Raw genomic sequence first — 24,479 nt, forward strand, 5'->3', positions numbered from 1 at the left:
TTTTGTGTCCTTGATGCATGTAGATGAAACTTTATTGAAAATTATTTGGGGAGTAAAGTCGTTTACAATGGATACAGAGATGGAAAGAGAGGAAATAAGGAAAGAGTGGATAAGACCTAAAGGAGAGAGAGATGGACAGTTTTTAAAACTTTTTTAAGTTTTTAAAATTTAAAAAAACATACCTTGTTTGACTAGAGCTTTCTTTTGAATTTTCAATTTAAAAAGTTAAATGAAACATCAGTTCAGGTTAGGTCTCCAAATATTCTTTATCTGCCTCCAGCATGCCACTGGAATGTGCTTTTGCGAAATGTACCGTTTTCTGTGTTCGGTTCATGTGCAGTACTTTGAATTGTCTTGTTACTGAAATGTCCTTTACAAATAAGCATGCCTTGCCTTGCCTTGTGGGATTTTGAAATATGTTGTTTGCTCAGATGTTTATCTGTAAATACAGCACTAGGTTTAGAAGTCTGTGAGCTGTCCTTAATAACTGCACATCGCTTTCTTTTCCTGAGATGTTTTTTTTTCCTTTGTTGTACAATCTATTCTTATTTTAGTTTTAAAAATGTGTTTTGCTTTCTTTGTTTAAAAAAAAAAACTTCTGTGTTATATAGACCTCTATTCTGCCTGAGTGGTTCATAGGTCCAAGTAAAGTTGATTTAAAAAAAAAAGTGAAAAATGATTGTGTCTGAGGTCTAATATAACATTTTGAACATTGAAACATCTAGAAAGCCTCCTTTCCAAAAAAGCCTCCCCCTCAGAAGCAATAAATAAACAAGTGATGTCAACCTTTGTGCAGTTATACTCTTATTCGCCCACAGATCAATTAGTATTCCAATCTGTAGTACTCCTCCATGTTGTCACCCACATTTGGATGGGTTTCGTATTACTCTACATGCTACATCGGTGCAGATAAGATGAAGACTGAAATCAGTTGTGGGTGTTTGTGTGTATGCAGGAATGGGAGAAACTGTGTTTTGATGATAACATTTCTATGTATTATCCAGGTAATAGAAAAAGCACGGGTACCAGCTGTCTCTCATAACATGCCTCATTATTCCTGATAATTTCTGGATGATAGCTTCAAGTTTGCATGACGCTTCTTTCTTAATGGAGTCTGGGAAAATATGCAAAATAGTGGGGGGAGGGAGATTAGCACCATGATAATTCAAGTAACAGATGATGTGAAATAAAGGAGGGTAGTTCTGCTTTTGTTCTATGCTTAAACTTGGTGTCTTGGAGAGAAATGCCAAACCATGTTCATTTGAACTGGCACAGACAAATGGCGACTCTCCGTGTGCACATCTTCTGGAAGAGAAAAGCCAGTTGTCCTCAGTGAGGATGTTTAAGTTCGCTTGAAGCACTGTGCGTCTCTAATAGGCCTGACAGACTGAGAGCTTGAAAGGATGAATGGTTTTTGTTAAAGCCTCCAAGGATGGATTTGGAGTGAAGGGCAGTGGGCATTGAATTGTGTGTGTTTCGATGTGTGTGCTTATCAGCCCCAGAACCTCTGCTTTTTTTATTGAATATGGGAAACAGGAAAGGGAAAGTAGACTGGAATGGTTGAATACTATTCATATTTCTTTAAGGTTTCACATGACAAACACATATGTTGATGTATTTTTTTCAGAGTTTCCATTGAAATACCAACAGAAACCAAACGGCCTGTTTTAAAACATTGATTAAAAACCAGCATCATGAAAAAATAGATTTTAAAGAAATATCTCAAGTTTTTTTTCTTTAACATCTCATTTATCCTTTTCTATTCAAACATGGAAACTATGTTCCACAACTACAAGGCTGCCAAGATGCAGATGACTATTCAAAGTGAGAGGATAGATAAGGAGGGCATTAATCCGAAAGAGTTTTGTAAGGTTAAAAACCACCAACTTGATTAGTATTATTGGTGCTCCTGAACCTGGTCTGTGTGGAAGAGAAGCAAGAAAAAAAAGCTACTAAAAATCAAATTACATCTTTGCATGGCTAAGGAACAAAGTAAAAATGGGGGATGGTTGCTCTGCAAAAAAAACAGGTCATTTTCCCTGTGGTGGAAGAACTACAACTGCCCAAGACCCCTAAGACACTATCCCCATCATGAGACATAGTGGGGTCTGCATCATGCTATGGGGATGCCTTTCTTTGGCCTTAACAGAAAAGTTGGTCAGAAATGGTTGAGAAAAATGGCGGGCATTTCCCGAGGAGAACTTGTCGTTTAAAGACTTTGTGATGTGGGCAGAGATTTGTTTCCTAATCAGCCATAGCTTCAGTGTTTTAACCTGGAAAAAGACTTGGCTTACACTAGGCTAAGTGCTCAATAAAGGAAGAAGCCGTTTAGAGCAAAGCACATCTAGTAGAATGGTCCAGTCAAAGTCCAGGCGTCTATGATAAGACTTAAAAATTATACAATTGATCAATGTGAGTTTGAGATGATTTGTAAAGAAGAGTGAGTGTGAAAACTGCTTAGCTCAGAGCTAGTGTGCCCACCGGCCTTTATTTTAACAACCGGATGCTTCCCTAATGCAGCTATGCAATAATTACATCATTAAGTATTATAAATAAGACAAAGTTCACTTTATAACTGAGGTGTTGATTGGATCCTTGCTCAGAGCCAACCACCTATGAAGTATAATTAGCTTCATAACTTTAGTTTTAAACATCGTAGACAGTAGCTTGTGCTACAGTTCTTCTTACAGTTGAAGGAATATAGCATGCCTGTGTGTGTCGATCAACATTCATCTCAGAAGGATGCTGTTGTCTGAAATCTCAGATGAAATGCACAGTCAGCAATCTACATGTTATTTTTTTATTTTTTACATTTTTGTTTGTTGTGCTGTTCTCGTTCTTTCTCCCTCTCTGGGTCTGTCCGTCTCTCATTCTTTGTCTTTCATTCTGCAGTGTTTGCACTTGGGATACATAACAATGAGAACTCACGCTGCGTGAGCAAACACAATCATCAGGAGACCAAAGAACTTTAGAAAATGCGTAGTGGGGCTCCAGTGCAGCAGTTTCACTGTACAGTAAAAAAAAAAAAAATAGCAAGGTGGCAAGATTCTGACTGCTGATGGCTGTAATCAGAGCAATGTTCATGCTTATGTTTTTTTTTTAGATAATCCTGATGTTTATGTAATGTTTTTTTCCTTCCTTCTTAGGCCATTGGGCCCTGGTGGTGGAGCTGAGAAGATGGACAGGATGAAGATTATCAAGCGGAGGCTGTCCATGTCTCTACGAAGCGCTCGGCCTGTTGATGACTCCCTGTCTGAACTGGCAGAGCAGATGGCTCTGGATGAGCCACCCACAGCCAGGGACAACGGTGAGACATACACTTTCTTACATCACTCCCCCGACTGGCAACAATGAAAGTCTTATTAGATATTTAAATTCTACATTATAAACATTATATCTATATGCCTGTATTAGGTAGTGCAATGACGTCAAATGCTTTTTTTACTGAAACCGAATATACACAGACAAGACAGGAGAAGTATTATTCCAAAGTTTGCACATGCAGAGTGATTTTAACTCTCATTAGACTAATATTTCAGCTTGTTTGCAGCCAAAAGGAGTTATGGCCAGTTTGTGCAACTTGCATGGATGGTATCGGGCAATGAAAATAACTAAAACCAAACCAACTAAAATAAAAATAACTTATTATTTGCTTGGGACTGTTCTAAAATATAAGTGTCTTACTTCAAGCTTCTTCTATACATTTAAATTGCTGCTTAAAATCAGACCTTAAAAGGTTACAGTCATATTATGTCTACAAAGAAAAAAAAAACACCAAAATCCTTTTGATCATGATGAAGTAAGGCTATAAGCTATATTCTGAGTAAAATTCCAACACCGGACACGATATGCAGACATGGAGCTAACATCCAGAAAGCTAGATACTGGCAATATGCAGCTGCATTGTAAATATGCATAAAAATGGCTTTATTTGCCAACAAACTGAGCAAAAACAAAGCATAAAAGCAAACAATAAGAAAAGTGCCCCTCAAGGGTGAACTACTGGTGTATAAATCTAAAAATGCTATTTACCATGACTATGTGTCTTTAAAGCAAGGACTAGAGATAGCAAGTTTATAAATAGCTTCTTGGCCAGAATAAAAAGGTTCTGAGAAATTGATGGTCTTAATGAAAAAAAACATCTTTAACTGAGAAGTAAAGAGATAAAAGTAAAGAGGAATATTGATAAGATAATAATAAACTATTTTTGTTGTTGTTGTCTATCTCTGTTTTAGGGAATTAGAAAAAGTTCAATACTTTTCCAAACTATTTTTGAATAAAATAAAGGGAGATAGACCTTTCAAAATGAAATATTTAAAAAGAAATCTATAGATATATATCATTTGAATATTTATAGCGTTTAAATCTATTTATTGCAATCTGTGATGTAGTGGAAGAACTAAGCAGATAGAATTTCTAGAAGTCGCTGCCTGTGGAGCAGTACTACAGCCAGAGAATCTGGAGCAATTCTCTAGCATTATGCTACCTAAAAGAAAAAAAAAGTGTTGTTTAATTCATACAGTTAAACATGGAAATTATTATATGAAAAAAGCCCAATTCCTTAAAAGACTGAAATGTTTTATGTTGAAATTTATGTTTAGACGTTTGCATGCTGCTGTTTCTTGCAGAAAAAAATGTTTGTGTAATATCAAACAAAACCAAAAATGATCTTGGTGTCTTGCTTTAAGACTGTATTTGTGTTTTATTTTGCCTGGTTTCAGTTACAGCATCTGCCACATTTACTGCATCCCTGTTAAAGATGTGCAGAAATCTTTAGACTTAAGCAATATTCAACACTGAATATTTATCAACAGTATTCAGTGGGGACAGACTTACCTGAATCTAAAGACAGATTCAGGTAATGCAAAATATATAAATATACAATGGTCTGAAAAGGCCTAGATAAAATGGCTAGCTCTCATCTTGCTAATATAAAGAGGAATTTATCAAATAATAAAACCTATGAAATGCTGGTATGCAAGGTTGGTTGAGTTTTGGATGAGTTTTTCTTTTCACTGCATGCAGTCAGGAGCTTGTAAAAGGAGTTAAAAAGGTCCCCAAAGATTACTACTGAAGAACTGCAGCAAAGTATAAGATAAGTTAACTGTTGTAGAATTAGCATATCAAGATTTCAACTTTCTTTTAACTAAATATTGTATCTTTACCAGGGTTCCTGTGGATGGTGCCTTACAGAAAACTAAATACTACATTTTTGCCATTAGATCACAAGTTACTTTATTTTTCTAAATCTAAACATCTTTAAACACAACACATACAGAAGAAGATATTCTAGATATTGTACTTTATTTTTTTACTCTTTTCTCACAGAAATAAAGTATTTGCTTAGTTGAATGTGCATACAGTGTCAGGGTGTGGATGCAAACCTGTAGCATGAATTTACTAGTCATAAAGTTGGAGGTGCACACCTGCAAATAACCTTATAAAACAATGTTAATCCGCTGCAACTTCTCTATTCTTCACCACCCTCATCTTCATCACAACTCACTTCATTGTTCCTCTCACAAAAAGGTCTTGTCAAACATAAAAAAAAAAACAGTTTGTCTGCTAATGTGAAGGAAAGCAGTGCATGCTGGAAAGTCTGAATGCCATCTGCTGGACGTTTTTAAGGATTACAGTTCCTGCTCTGTAGAAATGGGAAACTTCACACTGAGGCTTTGTTCAGCTAAGCGGTAGCTGCATTATGCTTCTCTGATTTTTGATTTATACACATGAACCAATATACTGATTTTCAATAATATACTGATTATTTTTTGGTCACTGCCATTCCTATGTTCTTACATCCATCTTAACATTTTTACATGCCTCTCTTTAGTTGTGTCGTTGCATTTCCAGAGAGCACAGCCAGTGGGTGTAGAGAGGCTGGAGTAAGTAATGTACAGGATGAGAAAAGAAGCGGCATTAAATTTTAACAACTACTTCTACATCCCCATCTTCTTATGGCCTTTTGCTGCGCTGTGTCACTTTCCTACCCACATGTGCTCAAACTCCCACACATTTTGATCTCTACTTCTTCGTTAAATGGATGGTAAACATTTTGGGATGATCACCATGGAGGGTGGGAGAGAATTTATTAAAGAACAAAATTATATTTTTTCAATTTTATGCAGAAGATGGGAGCAATTTCCTTTGGGTTTTCACATTCTCTAAAAATATAAGTGTTAAGTTGATAAACATACCTTCGGATGATGCTTTTATTGCAAGCTGAACCTCGAGTGTAGGTTTAGGGGTTCTGCTTTCTGAGGGCGAATAGTCATTCAGCAGCTTTTGCAGCTGTCATGCTCTGCCTTTCTTGCACGCTTTCTTCTGTTTTTGTTGCTTTTCTGTCTGCATGTCATCTGACCGCTCCTCTGGTGACTCAACACGTGTTCCACATTGCATGCCTCATACTTTTTCATTTCAAATTCAAATTGGTATGTGCCACTGCTGCTTCATCTCCTAACAGAGTGACTGTATATGTCCGCTGCCTTTTACCTATCACTGCTCCATTTTGTCCCGTTGCTGAGAGTTCTGTGTCTTTTGTCTGACTCTGTATTTAGTATCATTGTTAGTTTGTATCATCTGATTTTCCTCGCTCTCTTTTCTCCCATTTTCTGTTTTCAGTTCCTGGCAAACATTTTTTATTCTAACTGTCCATGTGTATTCTGGTCCTCTACCTGTCCTGCTTTTTTGAAAATGTCCTCCTTTTTCTTCTTCTCTCCATTCTCCTTCCTTTTTTGGTTTTCTTCCCATGCCTGCCCGTGTATGTCGTGCATCTCAGTGCCAGTGGTGTGCTCAGTGCACCCTCCCGCCTCTCATAGTGCTCCTTCCTTCCTGCGTCAATATGCCGGTCATCTGGGCCGCACAGCCTTGCGCAGAGAGCCAGGCGGAGGGCTGGAGAGGGAAAGAGCCTTACTGAGCCTGCACAGGACCGGATCTTTGGGTATACGCACACACATGAACACGCATGTTAAATTATGCAGAGCAGGGAAATATTTCTCTTCTTCAGGTTTGTTTAGCTTTCAAAAGTAAGAATTTTATATATTACAGGAAATTAACATTTAAGTCAAGACTTTGACTAGACCATTGCATGACATTTGTTTTCATTTGTGTTTTCGCCATTCAGATGGAAACTTTTTAGTTTACTTTGGATGATTGTCCTGTTGCATTACCCAGGTGTGGAGAAAGGCTGCACTTTGAGAATTTATGCTTCCATCAATTACTGCAAGGACTTGAAGGAGCAAAGCAGTACATGACTCTAACTGTTTTCTTTATCTAAGAGAGTTGACATCATTCAGGTCTGGCTTTGCCTGAATAATTCCATAAAAAACTGGTTAATGTGAGTGTAAGTTGTTTTTACGTAGGCCTTGATTAATTTGTATGGCTTTTTAAGCTAGAGCAACCATTTAACAAATATGTATGTGCTGCCTGGGAAGCATTATTTATCTATCCTTTAAGTATTAGTAAACATTCCCTAAGTCAAGGAAATCTTTGAATGAAGTATGATTTATTTATGCTGTGGAAATTGCATATTTACCTTTGGTTGGACCAAGTTTAGCTTTAATTAAATCAATTATTAGTTGTAGCTTTGTTTCATTTACATACTTCTCAGGGTTTTCAATGAGGTAACGGTTTCAGGTTAAGGGTATAGTGGAAGATTTCGCCAATTTTTGACAAGACCTGCCCTCTAGGCATTTAAAAAAAAATGCACATGCCCTACCCTGTACCTGCTCCTGTGAGGAAATGCCTATATATTAATACTTATCTTCCCTGGAAAGTTACAATATAGAGGTAGATAACTTTTACCGGCAGTGATGGGAAATGGATTTATCCAATAGGATGCCAAAGTTTGCATGTCGAGTAGAAACTTTGCAACCGAAGCATCAGTGGGAAGCCCGACTCATGCTTTCAGTGTACACCATTGCCTGAAAGAATTTCCCAAAAATACTCTGGTCTTGTTTCCCTCTTCTGAGGCCTTTCTCTTTTTATCGTACACTCGGTGGAGACTTTTTCCTCTTTTGACACTTGGCTATTTTCAAAGAACCACTGAGAGAAAGGTGAGCTTCAATGACTGTGAGAAATCATTGCTCACCAGAAATGCACGCCTGAAAGCATGCACTGAAAAAGACAGCTAACGGGACGAGCACGTAGGACGGCCTTACGTAAACATATCATCAAATTGATTGACAATTAGGAGGACCACTTATTTTGATGATCCACCCCGAAAGAAGAAAATCCTCCACTATACCTTTAAGTGATGCTGCCTTGGGTTTATGGCCATGACTTGTTAAACCTCTGCTTTAAAAAACTAAAAAAATTGAAATAATATTCAGAGACCTGATTAAGTGTATGTTTGGACTTTATCACCTTCTGTACTGTTAATTATTCTTTACTACAGCACTGGTTGCAAAGCAAAAACAAATTTGTGTGGTGACTTTCTTTTTTTAAAAGAGGCCTACCATTTTGTCAGTTACCACTTTTTTCTTAGTTGTTTTATAGCTTTGTGTGGTAATATTTAAAATGAATTTCTTACATTTTGACAGTGTTTTCCTGCCTTAATGTGATTCCATGGAAACCCAGCAAAACATAGAATAAGAAAAAACATTTCTAGTTTCCTCACCTGTCAGTGCTTTTATTGCTATTGCTGATCCATGTTTTTAATTTTGAGTATTTGGACATTACAGCCACCTGTGGATGGGAATCCATGTGCTTATGACACAGACTATCCTACAGATATGATCTTGGATATGGATCGGTAATAGACATAATGTAACATGCACAAACATACACATACATGCCAGCACTAAAGCAACTGCTGTCTGCATTCCTTGTTTCTGCATTGTGTAATGTCGCATCTGGTTTAATGGATCCCAGTGATCTAATTTTCAGTTTGTTTTTATGGCTAATGTAAGGAGCAATAGGGCAGGGTGCAGTAGTAAAAGTAAATGATGAATAGAAATAGAAGGATAATTATAGAGATGAGCTCACTCCCTGCTGATCTGTAGGGAAGTGGTCATCATTGGGTACATTAAAAATCCTATTGTGCTGTTTCTCCCCTGCATGATCTGCAGATAGACCCCAACACTTACAGCTGCATCTACTCCTTGGGAGATAATTAAGAGCTTAGAATAAAGAATAAAAGCAGGTATATTTGGATAAAGCTTCAAGGATCCATGTGTAGAGTATTGGGACACAGGTAGATGTTAGAATCCTGTTTCTCTTTAGAATTTATTTAGCTTGAATCAATATACCAAAATGATAAAAACAAGTTGAAAATAACTTTTAAAAATTGGTGTAAAAAATAATTGCAGAAGATTTTAAATGTAACCCATCTGTTATGCTTGTTGGGATTTTATGGGGGAGATAAATATAAAGTAGTGCATGATGTGAAGTTGAATATATTACTGTTTTTTTTAAATAGTTCTCTTAAATATGGTCCTGAAAGGAGTGGCAGCTTTTACAGTTAGTTTCCCTGTGGACAAACATCACTACAAGGGCTGAAAAACACACCAAATACTCCAGGGATGAAGGAAAAAAAAAAGTATCCTAAGCTTTAAATGCCTCAGAGCAGAGTTGAGTCGGTCCTCTGAAAAAGGAAATGTAGCAAAACTGTAAACTTACCAACTTAACTCACTGACTGAAGCATCCCTTAGCAAATATCTTCAGTTTAGGCGAGATAATCTGTGGGTTGGACAACAGAGTTATGTCTTAAAATCTGCTTCTTCTGAAGCAGAAATAACTCCCCTTAATGTTTAATGTCGTGTGAAAACGCAGCAAACATGTTGAAGGTAGTTCTCAGGTCAGATAAAACAAAAAAGTTTTATTCTGCCTGGATATTACTTTTTTTTTTTTTTTTTTGCAAACAACTAACTGCAGATTAGAACTGAAACAATTGGATTTGGCATTAATCGTTATAATAGATTGAAATTGAAATAATCGTCAGCCAATTTAGTAATCGATTAATCATTAACAGGAGTATAGAGACTGTAAAACATGCCTTTAGCTGTCAGAGTAATGCATTTAGAGGAGTAATTATGCCAAAATTGTATTAAAAATATATAAACATTTCGCATTTAAGATAAATAAAATTTTTGTTTCAGTTTAGCTTGCTTAATTTCTTTAAAAAAAAATCGATTTTAAGGAACCTTTTGCTATGTGATAATCGATTAACTAAAAAAAAAACAAAAAAATAAACCAATTGCCAGGATAATCATTAGTTCTAGCTCCACTGCAGATCAATGAATCTAAACACAGGTTGATCGTTAGAGGAAAGATCTGATTTGGGTGGAGGTTTGCCTTTCAGCAGGAAAACAACTGAACACACAGAGGTACGATGGAGCGTTTATATCAAAGCACATTCATGTTAGAATGACTCCGTCAGTGTGAAGACCTTATCTAATAGAGAATCTGTTATAAGGTTTTTAAAAATTACACCTTCAAACTCTCTCCATCCAATTGGATAGATTTATTTTAAAAAATGGCAAGGCACCTGCAGAATTAAAAAGAAAAAAAATGTCTTTGGATTAAAGTTTTCAGAGAGATAACTCTAAAGACGTGCAGATTTAGCAAGGGATGATGTCAGAGTATTTATTCAGACAGACAGATGCAAGCTGCATATTTATTTTTTAAAACTTTCCAAATATAGCAGTTTGCTTCACTTTTTGGTGTTCTGTCTTATTAAGATTCCAATTAGATGCATTGAAGTTTATGGTTGTAAAATGACAGAGTAAAATAATTTTAATGTTAGTCGATCAAGACATCTTTCATGAAGGATGATTTAGGTCTGTGTGCTCTGGATGGCAAACTAATGGTTAGTCTAGCCCTCGTGCAGAAATGCAAGTATAAACCAGAACCCGGAGATTGTTGGTTTGGTTGAGTGACTTTGAACTCCACATCTGTTTCTGAGCTCAAAAGATCCCCAGAAGGCCCAGAGCGTGACTCAGACCCTAGAATAGATGCTACTATATTATTAAAATCTTGATAAGGTGTAGTTTGAGATGTTATGGGGTACTCTCTGTGGGTGTGTGTTGCCCACTGGTTGGTCTTGCTGACTCATTGTGCACCATTCGACAGTCAGAGCACGTTGCATCCTTTAATTGAGCACCATGATGCAATCTCTTTTTCCTGCTGCATTAAGGAAATAGTTAACCCATCCTGTGTCTCTTACTTTCACAATTCTAATTTTAGAAGCATTATCTTTATATCTGTTTGAGTTAAGGTAAATGGAGAGCAGAATCACTTTCATTTCTGTCCTGTACATGTCAGAACATGGTTAAAATAAAGTCTGATGCTTTTCATGTCTTGCATTTATATGAATTGAGAGGATTGGTTGCAGCCAGGTGGTGTTAATCACATGATTTAATGAGTGTGTAGAAATCTGATTATCTGTGTTGAAGCAGAAGTTTTGGCAGTTTGTAGGTCTGGTGCTTTGGAGGTGTGTTAACTTTATGCAAAGAAGTGAAGACAGCAGCAGTGATCCTAAAGACAGTAATGATGTATCTAAAAAGGGAATTTTATAAGACTGATGCTTAGTCCATCGTTTTACAAGGAAAACAATCTCTGACTAGAAGAGAAGACTATGAACGGCTGCTAATCTTCCCAAAAGTGTTTGTTTCAGCAGGTTCACTCTGAGGTCAGGCTGTTTGAAGCCCAGTTATCTCCCCAAAACAGTCAGCCACATCTCAGACTCCACAGGCCTTAGATAGCTTGTTTACTGTTAACATGCCCCCTATGCTGCATTTGAAAAAAGAAAAGATTTAGAATAAATATATCCAAACAGTATAGACAAAGATGTACCACATCCTTGTCCTATTGCCTCCAATCAGTATTTCAAAGTCTAAACAGCATGCTTTCTTTACTGATTCTATACAAAAGATCCATTCGTCCGTCTCCTGATTACTTGATTTTTTTAGATTCCATGTTGGTCTGAGAATATTGCCATATTTAATTTAAAAAATTTTTAGAAACCCTTTGTTAGATGTCAAGACAGTATGGTTTAAAAAAGCAGTTTGATTATGCAATGGTTTAGAAATGTGCCCTAAGAAATGTAGATCTCTAAATGAAAAGTAAGTGGCCCAGCTTGGGTTGTAAAAACTTGAACTATTTTAGCACGGTGTTGTTTGAAGAACGGAGATATGAGTGGAAATTCTTATCCATAATATTGAGTGTAATTTTTTTAAATGTATTTTAAAAAATAAAGAATAGAAAATCTTAACTCCGAGTTTAGTGATGATTAGGACATGATGCGGACATCCTGCAGTCAGAGTCAAATTTCAATATGGCCTATCAGTTTATTGGACTGAAGCAAAGTTGTAAAGATAAGCAGGCTCAAACTATCCACACATTGTAAAAGTTTACTTCCACAGTATGTTTGGAAATGGATCAAACCATCAGATGATTATTTTGCATGTCTTCTTACAGTATTTATTTCATTTTAAAATGGTCAGTTGCTCGTAAACGTGTGCGTCTCCTATGACTATGTGCAGTAGGTCTGCTGAAAACCCAAACCTCCTGGTAATAAACACAGTTTGCTCTTTACATGGATGTGCCCAACTGACAGGTTTGTATTAATCTGTTGCTAAATGGGGAAACGCCCACATATACAGTGAGGAACGATGCTGTTTTCATCAGCCTCTCTGCCTTTGTGTTTGTGTGAAAATCTGTAGTTACACTGTGGAGGATTAGTCGGCCATCCTGTCTGTTTCACAGAGAGAACAACTCTGCCGAAAGCTGCCGACTCGTCTTCAAACCCGTCACAAGCTGCTATTTCTGATTATATCGCAGATGTCTCCTCTTTCCTCTCCTCTCTCTGTTCATGAAACACTAAATTGAAATATTAAATGCAAAGAATATTTTTTTTCCCTGCATTTTGCTCCTTATTAGACCTTAGTAACACTGATGTAATGCAAAGCATTGATAGAACATCAGAGCTGGAGGCCTCTCCCTCATACTCTGGCTTCCCTGCTCTCCCCTTATAAATTCTTGGATTGGATTTGATAAGAACAATGCGTTGGACTCCTTTTTGTGGTTGGTACTGTTAAGCATGCTCCAGGCTTAAGTAAGGAAGTAGCTAATGAGTGCTGGTAATTTCCAAAGCCGAATGTGCAAAGTGTGATCTTTGGGGGGTTTAGGATGTTGGGGATCAGCGTAAACAGAGCTAGACTCTTACAGGAGGCACTCTAGTCTTAGTAATTGAATAATAAGATTCCTTAGATGCAGATAAGAGGTTTAGAGGCAATTACTGGAGTCTAAAAATCTCCCACCCCCCTCCATGGCTTATGTCTATGGTTCTCTTTTATGCATACTCCTCAGGGATAGTAAATGCACTTTGATTTTCTTTCTCAGATTAGTCTAGAGATGGGCTGTATTTTATAGTATTTATAGAATGAAAATGTGGAAAAACCTGTTTTATGTTAGAAAAGCTGAATGTAGAAATGTTTTAAAGAGGTTAGCAGTTAGAAATGAGGAAAGATGCATGTATGAGAGGGAGAAACTGTGTAGAATGGCTGCAACTCAAGGGGAAATTCTTTCAAGTCCAACATTGTCTATGAGCATAAAGCAACTTGGGAAACAGTGGTGGCTGAAGAGCTGAGTGGCGAGCTTTTTGTCCTTGATGTTTTATAAAGCCTGAGGCTAAAGGGTTCATCTTTAGAAACCATCATTTGCTTTGCAGTGCACTGCAAGTGACCAGGACTAGAATTGAGGCGTATTACTGATGAAACATTGCAGGTTATAGATTTTAGACAAAGTTTACACCAAAATACTTACATTTTTAAACAAATACTTTAAGTTAGCCCTCACAACTGTACATAATAAGATATTATTAATAATACTTGGTATCTGCCCATATGTTTACAATAAACAAACAAAGTATAGCTGTGCATGGATAATATTAGGGCTGTTATTGACAAGTAGGGTGTGTGAGCCTCTGCATGAACATGTTTTCTTAGTTTAAGTTAACAAGACAGCTTGAAAGCCAACCTGAAGGAGGATGTGCGGCTTTATTTCCCAGCAGCTTGTGGAAAGATGGACTTTTATGACTTTATTTTGTTGACATTAGGATGCAGTATCCTTCTAAGACGTCTCCCTTTGTCTGGATAGTTCTTTAAGGTCTTATCCTCTGTTTTACTAAGGAGATATCATCCAAGGAGAGGCTACAGAGACATCTGCATAACATTGTAAAGAAGAGGAGCTTACCCCTAGTTACCTGGCACCCATGAGGATTTAGTCATCAACACTTATTATTATAGGAGCTCTCTGCACCAAAAGGGGCAGATCACACCTGCCTTTAATGTCTGCCTTTCTAAGACTCCGTTACACAGCTGCAAAGTTTAGGAAGATCCTTTTCACTGGTGTGAAGCAGTCCTTTGGGTGTCTTCTCCCAAAACAGAGAAGTTATTAACATCTGCTGAATTATCAGTTACCCCAATACCCTGCAAATATACACACCGGAAAATAAGACTTCCTTCAAAACAATGTTTTATCAAACACTTCTGCATTATCTAACAGTTTGTTTTATTGAGGTATAGTCATTTTTCAATAAGGCAATTTTAGATTAGTAGAATTTAATCAGTTTAATTAAATGTGCCATTCCTAATTAGAGAGTTAAAAGTTAGGGAGCATTAGGAAGCATTTTTTCTGCCTTTACTTTGTTGCACCAGAGATATTGGTTGTTTGGAACCTAGAAAGTTGTGGAAAATTGTGGTTAATCGAAGAGTCTGTCCGGCATCTATTTCAAAGCACTCAAAGTATAGAAATAGTGAAGGTCAAGCCTTCATGTAGGAATGACTGTTTAAAGGTTTATAGCTTTATTTGTTGGAGTTTTATAATCAGTAAAACATTTATGATACATGCATGCATTGCTCCTGTTGATGCTTCTGCCATGTAGGTCAGTTTTCTAAAATCATCAAAAGCCATAGCATGTATATTCTTTATTCTGGAGAATATACAAGTCTATATAAATTAGCTGGTTGCATATTCCAACACCTTTTAGAGGTAATCGGAGGCAGAAAGAAAAAAAAATAAGTCCTAAACTGTTATTTCTTGCTTATTTAGCTCAAAAGTTTATTTAAAAAAATGTAAAGAATTGAAAAAATAAAATAAAATATGCACAGCTTATACATGATGTTTTGTAAGGTTTACACATAGAAATAGGTTTAGATTTTAACTCTCTGCCCTTGACATCCCTTGATGTAAATTTAGTTGCCAAGGTGGGTCTGGTCTTAAGCAATAATATTTCAATTACATGTTTCTATAGTTCGGCTCTAGATATCTGTTGTCTGTCAGCTAAGTCACAAATTGATGTGATTTATCTTTGTAAGGTGAAAACATTTTGTGTATGTTTAGGTATGATGTGTAAGCAGATGATCTGTGGTAGGCTGTGCCCCAACACTGAGCTGTGTAATGCCCATGAGGAAGGTCAGAGAGAAAATGTGGAGGAACAGATAGGAAGCCAGAGGCATCTATCCAACAGCCTCAGGGCTGACATTTCTCCTTAGAGAATGATAGGATGGAACCACAGAGCAGAGAGCCACTGAACAGTGAGGAAAGGAAACGGAACGAGGTCGAAAAGAGGCTGATCCTGCAGAATATGTTGTCATCAGCTCATGCCTTGAAGCACAGCTCCGATCTTTAATCGCATCTCCTGATCTGATTGCGAGAGAGAGAGAGAGATGGTAACAAGAAGAGGCGGAGAGAAACCGACTGCTGTCACATGAGAGGGAGGGGAGTAATGGCAAGGTGAAGGGAGGTATCGAGACGACTGAAGCACTGATAGGAGTGCCACAAGCTAGAAGGGAGTGATCGAGAGTGGGAAGTGGAAGGGAGAAGGCAGCATAACAGCCTGGATAGAGTGGTGTGCGAAAAACAACTGGACCGCAGAGGACAAGAGGGAAAACGTCTGAAAAAATGGGAGACACACATTTGGTAAAGAGGAATCCGGACTGCACGGGAAACCAGTAACAAGGTAGAGGGGAAGAGAAGCTCTAGAATTATAGTAGAAGAGAGGATTTGTTAGTCGATGAGGTCAGATAGTAGAGTATGTGACTGTTAAAACTGCTTTCTTCCCTGGGAGGAGCTGGACAACTATGTTATGAATCTTGTGACGGATGTGTGTACGTGCTTGTGTCAAATGAAGACAGAAGAACTGTTATTCTGAGAGTTCTCGTGCATTAGGCAATATCTGCAGCATTTTGCCTACCTGTACACTGTTTGACCTTCCTTAGTCAGCAGGAGCAGTGAGACTGCAGAGAGAAAGAAGACGGAAAGGAAGAGAGATGAAGCAAGTGTGAATCTACAGTAAAATACCCTGAAAGAGAGAGAGAGCTGAAGTGGAGTTGCAGCTGAGGGAGTTGTTGCTGTGATTGGTGTGCCTGCACCAGCCTAACAATTGTAGACCCGTTCACCTCTGTTTGGAGCTGCTGTGCTGATACTCTGGATTCAGTTTTTGTCAGATGGGAAAACTTGGACCTTTAATCACCTACAGGCTTTTAAACAAGGCTTCTACCTGGATATATGGACTGGAAAACTCTTACAAATGACCTCAGTTTTTTGAGAATACCTGCATTTAGATTTCCTGCTAAATTAATTTCTGAACATTTATAGATATTTCCGAATGTTAGAGGTGTGAGTCTTCAAAAACGGAAATGTCAGATAATCCTCAAGGGTGCTTTGGACCTGATCCAAGGGGGGGAGACCCTAAGACGGGAGAGTCTAAAATGGGAGAGGGGATGAGAATGGGGGAGAGAGAAGGCCCACTGAAGCTGTCACCTTTCCGTATGCTACGAATGTTGGATGCATGCCGGCCACCGGGAAATCGGATCGGTAAGTTTCACCCAGAAGTTCATCTGCATCCGAGACTTCATTTCACTCAGTCCCAGACAATATATCTTAGATTGTAGTTAAGCTGTGTAAATCTCTGAAATACAGGCAAATGTTGGTTGTGACGTATAAGTAAATGATTGCCTTTCTGCCAGCCAAATGAGTAGATTACTTCTAGCCGTACCAACACTGGCAAACGTTGTGCTAGTTTTACTGCTGGGGAAATAAAATTGAAAATAAAACAATTAAGTTTCAAAGAATGTAATAAAGGCAGTTGGTTTCTCAATGTTATTGCTGTTTGATTCATTTGCAATATGGATTACAGAAGAAATGGTTTACAGATTAACATTGTAGTCACTAGTACCCTTAATTCCTTAAATAAGAAGCACTTTTCCTTTGAAATTTAAGTTTTTCTTGTCGACACAGAGAAAAACAGATCTGTTTCAGTGGGGCGCATCAAAGAAGATCAAACATTTATATTGGTGTTAGTAAATCTTAGATTTAATTCAAAGTTTGAGGCTTGTCTTCACATATTCTCTTTTTGTCTGCTGGTTATGATTCCAGCTTCCTTAAACCCTTGGTGACATCTCTGAGGTAGCCCTAAAAGCAGCCGGCTTCAAGTCTTCTAGCAGGGAGTCAGCAACTCTAACTAGGCCAACCCTGCTCCATGCAGGGACGCAGCGGTAACTTGTGACATTTACTGTCTGCTCTTTGTCTTCTGAGGAACTGGAACAGAAGAGGCTGCAAAAGATGTTAGGATGTTGTTTTCATGGGACTAGAAGAGTTAGAGGAGGACAAGTGTGCTTTGTAAAGAATCTAAAACGACCTATGCTGATTGTTGGGTTGTTTTGCATTTTGATGGAAAATTCCTCCTACGAAATGTTGATCTTATTTACCCTCATCTGCTTAACTGTTTATGCAACCAAGCAGGATCAGGGCCTTTCAAGTAAAAAAAAAAGTCTCTCTTTGTGATACTGTAGTACCTGGATACTCAGCTGTCACAGCCTTGTGAAGTTGTGTCCGCTTGTGTTCATTTGTAGCTATGCAGGATCAGTTTCCTGTCACTCTGGTAACTCTGTTACCTCAGGTATAAGATTTCACCATCTGGATTGTGAAAGTTAATTCTTTATTATGTGACAATCGGCTCTTCACAGAACCTAACCTGTATTCTTACAACAGAAGTGTCAACAATAATTATGCTTTTGCACAAACATTAATCTGCATATTGGCTAATATACTATAAATCATCACATGCTTATTTGGTCAACTTATTAACCTTTTAATGCTATAACATTGTTCAGCTAAAACTAAAATTAGTTTATTGGATCAGATAAAATTCATCTGATGCCAGTAAAGTACGTGTTTTTACTTGTATAATTAGGTCTCTACTATTTTTTTTTTTCCAACATTTAGAAAGTTTTTGTTGTATTAGAGATTGAACTTTATAAGACCGACCTTTCAAGAGTCTTGAGAAAAAACAGTCTCAAAGACTTTCAATAAAAATGTGCAAATTAACTTACTTTTATTTTTATGTAAAACAAGACTGCTACTATTACTACTGCTGGTAGATAACTACAACATAACACATGTTTTTGTTTTATTAACTATATTTAAAGCTGTATGAAGTTGGCTATAGCAGAAATAATTTTAAGCATGATTAAGTATGATGAGTGCGTATTTTTAGTCATTCTTGCTTTGGAATCTCCTTTCAACGCAAAACTGTAGCAGTTAACTTTGCATTTTTTTTACCAGTCCACAAAGTGGAGGAAGATATAAACCAATGAATGGAAGTAGTATCATTAGAAGTGTTTTAGATCCAAATCAACTAAATAAGTTGATTACAGTATGATTTTTTTTCTTTCTCATTTTCCTATGATTATTATATTTTAATGGCCTAAAAAGTTGATCTTTACTAATTGGCCAGTTTTTATACTTCATCAGTCAGGCAGCCCAACCTTACTGACCATTTCTTTTCAAATAAGTGATATATTTAAGGCCTACTGATTACCTGTCACCAAAAAATATATAAACAATATCCTGATTAAAATATTAATTGTATGATCAATTTAAATAGGCTCAATAATGAATATTTGGATGCTTTTCTACTTTCCTTGCGTCTCTCTCTAGTAAAGAGCCCAGATGACAAAATATTTCATTCCAGTAGATCAGACTTGAATCCCCCTCCCCTTGTCTTTTCCTTAGGGTAACGAGTGTAGCATGAAAAACTTGTGACTGAAAGAGTATCAAGCCAGAGAAATGCTTGTGGAGGTTTGAAAGATTCAAAGATGTTATTGGTTTCAAAGCTGAATGCGACAGCTGCAGTGTGGGAGCATTTTAGATTCAGACCAAATGACATTTATATTGTTTATTGAGATAATTTCTGGGACAATCTATCATGCAGAAAAAAAATGATCCTGTCAGACATATAAACAGGCATATTTGATGTTATTCCTTCCTATTTTACCAAGGGCACAATGGAATATGGTACTATGGGTTTGATGGTACAGCAGGCAAGTTTGTTTCAGTTTTTACTGCAGGACTGCAACACTGGGGGAAGAAAAAAATGTTTGCGTTTGGAAACAATTTTTAAAACTTTGGTTTACTTTTATGCTAGAAACAAGTTGATGCCCATGAGAACATCTGTAATGAACAGAACACGGAAATTTGATGGCTTGGACAGATTTAAAGAGGCAGAGCAACCTCTCATCCATCACCCCAGCTCTTTAACATATGAATGGTATGAAGGGCTGCTTTTAATTTCATCAGAGTATTGGATAACACATTTCCATTATCCCTTATGTGATTGCTCCTATTTAATTCATTCTAAAATTTAGAAAATGTTGCTATATTCGAAGATAGTCTAACTTTAAAGAGGGGTCGTTTCTGAAGTAGAAATACCTGAAATAGAAAAGATGAGTAAAGATTAGTTTGCTAAATAACCAGAGTAAAATGTTTATTGCTGCGTTTAGTTTCATGGTGCTTTAAATGAAAAGATTTTGTTTATTTGTTGCATTTCTTTTTGTTCTCTTAAGAAAAAGTATGCAGCTTGTATTTTTTATAACCTTATTACAGGAATAGATACAAAAGAATAACCTAGAATAAGCTTTAGCCAGTCTGCAGCTGACAGCCTAACATACTAAAACAAATAGCTTTACTTTTCTAGCCAAGAGTTTTTATATCCCATGGTTGAGGTGTCACAGAAAGTCAAGGAAGTTACTTTTCTTTCCTCATTATTGCTTCTTGCCTCCAAGTTCATTCTCTTTCTAGCTTCCTAATCTCTGTCCCTATGTCATATCTTAGCAGCTGTCTGGCTGTTGCAAGGATAAAAGCAGTAGTTAATGTCAGATTATTTTAAAATGTTTTCCTTTCCTTGAATAAGTTCTGTCTTCTTTGAATAAACACAGTGAAGATACCGTACGGGCCTGTGCATGACCAAGGCGCTCTTACAGAGAGCCGGGACCCTTTTGTCCCTTCCCCCACGTTTCTCCTCACAAACAAACCAACATGGTGGAGGCAGTCCTGTCAGCTGCACCATGACTCATTAATCAGATGGATTCTAGGCCAAATGAAGGTGTTGGGGGTGGAGAGCAGAGATGGGGAAACCTCCCGTTCTATGCACTTGCATTGATCTCTGACCTCCGTATGTTATGAGTGGCATTTTATACACACTTGGCTTACACCCCTTACTATTACTGGTGGCACAATCAATCATTTGGAGAACTGCCTTTGGCGGCCAGTGGACAGGGAATAAAATCTAAGAAGGACGGTGTTCTACAGAGCCTTGTTAAAGTATACATATGCAAGGAACTTATGGTTTCAACCGTAAAGTATTTCATTTAGAATTTAATGTGATTTCCAAGCAAAGATTTTATTATTTTAGTATAAGGAAAGAAATATTCAGCCCTACTGAGTCAATTTTTAATAAACCCGGGTTGCTTTATTTAAAGCTGGATTTCTTTTGATATATGTCACGGCCAGCTATGTATATTAGAGGTTGAACTTTGTTGAAATGTGTCTATAATTGTTTATTAAGGGTCTTTCAACAAACAATTTAGAAGATTTGGGTGTGGACATTGGCTGGTTAAGTCTAATACATTGGAAGGGCTTTTTATCTAAATCCTTCTGTTCTATCTCTGGTTGTATGTTTAACGTCATCTTCTAGTATGAGCTTCCACTTAAGCTTTTGTGGAGCCTCTAACAGGTTTTCTATACATTCATCAAGGTTTGTATTTGCGCTATATATATGCACCATTATGATGGTGGAAAATGGCATGTTTTTATATACCAATAGACAGACCTTTGAACCTTTTGGATCTGTTTCTGTGTCAAAGAATAATTCTTCAATTTGTTTGTGTATTGCAGGAATCGTCCATGAAAATGTGAAGATGGGTTCGGATGGGGAAAGTGATCAAGCATCTGGGACGTCATCCGATGAGGTTCAGAGTCCAGTGAGGGTCCGTATGAGGAACAATCACCATCGGCGCATATCTAATGAGGTAGAGGAAGCTCGGAGACACAGAAAGCACACTTATTTTAAGACATTTTACTTATTTTTAGTTTTTGCATTGTATCAAAATGTAGATTTTTGAAGGTGACAACAAAAATAGCTGCAAAGTTACAATTGAGGAAGTAAAATCTGTACCAATAGCTGGTCTAATAAAAATGGCTGAGGGAAACTGCAACTCGTTTTTATCATCACTGTAAACTGTTCTGATCTTAAAATATTCTAGATAAGGAGCACTAGATTGCTTGTGTTGAAAAAACAAACCAAAAACAACCCCCCAAAACATTGCAGCTTATGTAAATTTGGAACAGCTTATGTAAATTAGAAAATTGTGTGCTACCATCAGTTTCAGAGTGGCTCTAAAAGAAAAGATGAAATCCAAGGCCTTGGAGTCAGAGATAATAATGATAATAGTCATAGAAAATTATACTGTAGTAATGGTAATATTTATAATCAGAGAGAATCACAAGTGAGTCTCTCAGGGTGCTACTAACAAAAGGAAAAAGAAAAAGATCAAGTAGTAAAATTTAAAGTTAAAAACATAAATGTTTTATCTAATGTTAAGCAGATATAATAGGGAGAAAGATATGAGGGAGGAAAGGCTCTGGCATAGTTTCTTGTAGCTGTTGATTTCTTTTTATCTGTTTATCATCATGCTACAGTATTTAACTTCAGTCTTGGTTAACCAATCACTCACTCCATTTGAACAACTAATGCTACTCTTATTTTTTTATTAGTTTATTTTTTATTAGTCAAGATCTGTTCACATGCACACAGAGTCACTCCATACTCTCTCATTGAGGGGCAATTGCCAGTATTATTAAATGTAAACCTTCTTATCCTTAGGTTTTACACCATTTTAGCCATATTATTAAAGTACCGTGTTGATTTTTTTATCGCACATAAAATGAAGGATATTCAAAGAATTTCATGTTGGTATTTATTACTGTTGCAGCTCCTACACAAAGAACAACGTCTCAAGACGCCTTCTGTGTCTCAATGACGCCAAAGGCTTTGGCAAAATTACTTATTCATTGGTTTCTTTTAATTATTAAAAGGAAACTAGCATAATTTACCATTTTTTTATCCAATGTCAGTGCATATTCCCATCAGGGAAAAATCTCTCCCTTCTTACATTTAGAAAAACTGCACTTGTCCTAACGGCATCCATCTAAGGTTTCTGTCCAGAACCTGGTTTTTAATGTAGCACAGCCCTTAAGCCTCAGTCAGTCTGGTGTTCCTGAAGGAGCCTCAGACTGTTGAGCACAGCAGTATTACTGGAAATGCCTCTGGATGGGCAGCTTGTGACTGCTGTGAGCAGTGGAAAGGACTAATTTAGAGCTTGTTTACCACGAGGAGCGGCAGGAAGAGGATGGAGGGGATAGTGTGGGTGCAAAGCCTGCCAGGGTGACAGAGTAATTATGAATGTGGGAATATTTCTCGCTATAAAGAAGACAGGCGGACGAAGATGGTTCTAGATCGAAGGATGACGGAGATGGTCGAGGGGGAAAGCAAAGAAAGATTAAAGCAGTTTCTCTCAATATCTATTACCCCCCCTTTAGTCACCCCTTCCCCCCATCTGCCTTTTCCCCCTCAGGAATCTGTCCATTCCTCTGCTCTTCTGCTTCTCTTTCCCCTCCTTCTTTTTAAGCATGTGGATGGCACACCACCACAGTGCCAGCCCTCCCTCTCTCTCTCACTGTGTTTGCAGTCACGCATCAGGTCACAGAAATATACATTGTTGAAAGCGCATGTGTGTATGAGTGCATTGAAAAGCACTTTTGAGGAAGACAATGAGGGAGCTACCAGAGCTGATCTGCATTGTAAGTATGAATTTGTGTGTGTTGTGGGGATGGGGGGCGTTTAATAAATCTGTAATAGTGAATGAAAGGATATGAGTCTCAGTGCGTCTGTGAACTTGTGACCATTGTTACCCCCTGAACAGGGGAACATGAATGAAGGCTTTTTTTTTTAATTGGTTTTTTTTTCTATTCCAGTATATTAATGCAAATCCTTTTTGAAATTCAAAAAATGTACCAACCACAGTTTTTGTTTATTTTCCTACTTGTAATATTTAGCATTAACTAATCCATCATGGTCCCATGTCTGCTGTTATTCTGCCTGGTAAATACTATGCTATCTTAGATTAAACTTGTAACACCACTAAAATCTTTGCTTTTAAATTAATTTACCTTCAAACACATACAAACACTTCTGTAGCATAAAGCTAGTTAACATTCTTATGTAAATGTACGCAGATTGTTTGGAATGCTCATATGAAGAGGTCTAACTGTGGGGGTGTTGGGACTTGGCCAGTCGGCCCCTGCTGCCATGGAAACAAATTATGATTGGCACTGCTGAACATGTTCTACATGTGTAACATATACAGTTGGAGGCTAATTATTGTGGGGAATGACTAGTTGTTCCAGCTGTTAAAGAGTAAACTGATCTCAAAAACTGTTTAAAAGGGCAGTGATAATAATCTGATTTATAATCAACAAAAAATTGTCAAAACTCATTTAAGGAGAAATTAACTGTAGAGATCTCACAATCATATTCTACATTATAATTATTTCAACTGAAATAATCAAATATGACCCAGTTTACCAAATTCCTGGGCTCTGTAAATGCAGGGATTTCTCTCTATTAAGCAGCACAGTGGATTGAAAACTGCACTAAGATGTCGGATCAAAATCCTTCAAATTTCCCTTACCTGATTCTAACAGTTTGGAAGATTCCACATAATCTAGATTGTTTTTCTTTCACATTTCTTAAGGAACAATAAAAATAAATTCACTTAACTTTTTAAGGATGCTAAAAATCAGATATAGGGTTGTAACATAAACTTGTAAACATAAAAGGGGATTTTCTTCACAATTGCTTCACTTTCTTTTGTTTGATCAAGTATTAACTGTATTATCTTCCCATTGTTTTTGTTTGTTTCTGTTGTTTTTAAGAAAAAAAATCCAAATAAGTGTTAACTGAATCCAGTGATCTGACTTTTTGGCTTGCTGCACCATTAAATGCAATGAAAAAAAATTGGATCTTTTAACAAGAAACCTGTGTCTAAAACCTAAAAACTAGCAGTAAGGAGACTCCAGATAATGACCTCACAGTTGAAGTACCGTATTTTCACGACTATAAGGCGCACTTAAACGTC

At 37.2% G+C, this 24,479-nt stretch overlaps 1 protein-coding gene across 6 annotated transcripts in view; it reads left to right on the top strand.

Annotated features, from left to right (window-relative positions):
- Positions 1 to 24,479, top strand: part of LOC107094855 (cyclin-dependent kinase 17-like) — a 54,743-nt gene that overhangs the window by 10,735 nt on the left and 19,529 nt on the right. For 4 of the 6 annotated variants that reach the window (XM_015390720.1, XM_015390723.1, XM_015390722.1 and 1 more), the window contains exons 2-4: positions 3,147 to 3,307; positions 6,779 to 6,940; positions 21,178 to 21,311. In XM_015390720.1, the coding sequence (XP_015246206.1) occupies positions 3,178 to 3,307; positions 6,779 to 6,940; positions 21,178 to 21,311 (426 nt within the window). In that variant the 5' untranslated portion in view covers positions 3,147 to 3,177. Of the gene's footprint in view, positions 1 to 3,146; positions 3,308 to 6,778; positions 6,941 to 15,708; positions 16,819 to 21,177; positions 21,312 to 24,479 lie in introns of those variants that run through there. The other 2 variants (XM_015390725.1, XM_015390724.1) reach the window with 2 other exon arrangements.

The sequence above is a fragment of the Cyprinodon variegatus genome, unplaced genomic scaffold (genome assembly GCF_000732505.1).
Source record: "Cyprinodon variegatus isolate N-32 unplaced genomic scaffold, C_variegatus-1.0 Scaffold509, whole genome shotgun sequence".
Classification (NCBI taxonomy): Eukaryota; Metazoa; Chordata; class Actinopteri; order Cyprinodontiformes; family Cyprinodontidae; genus Cyprinodon; species Cyprinodon variegatus.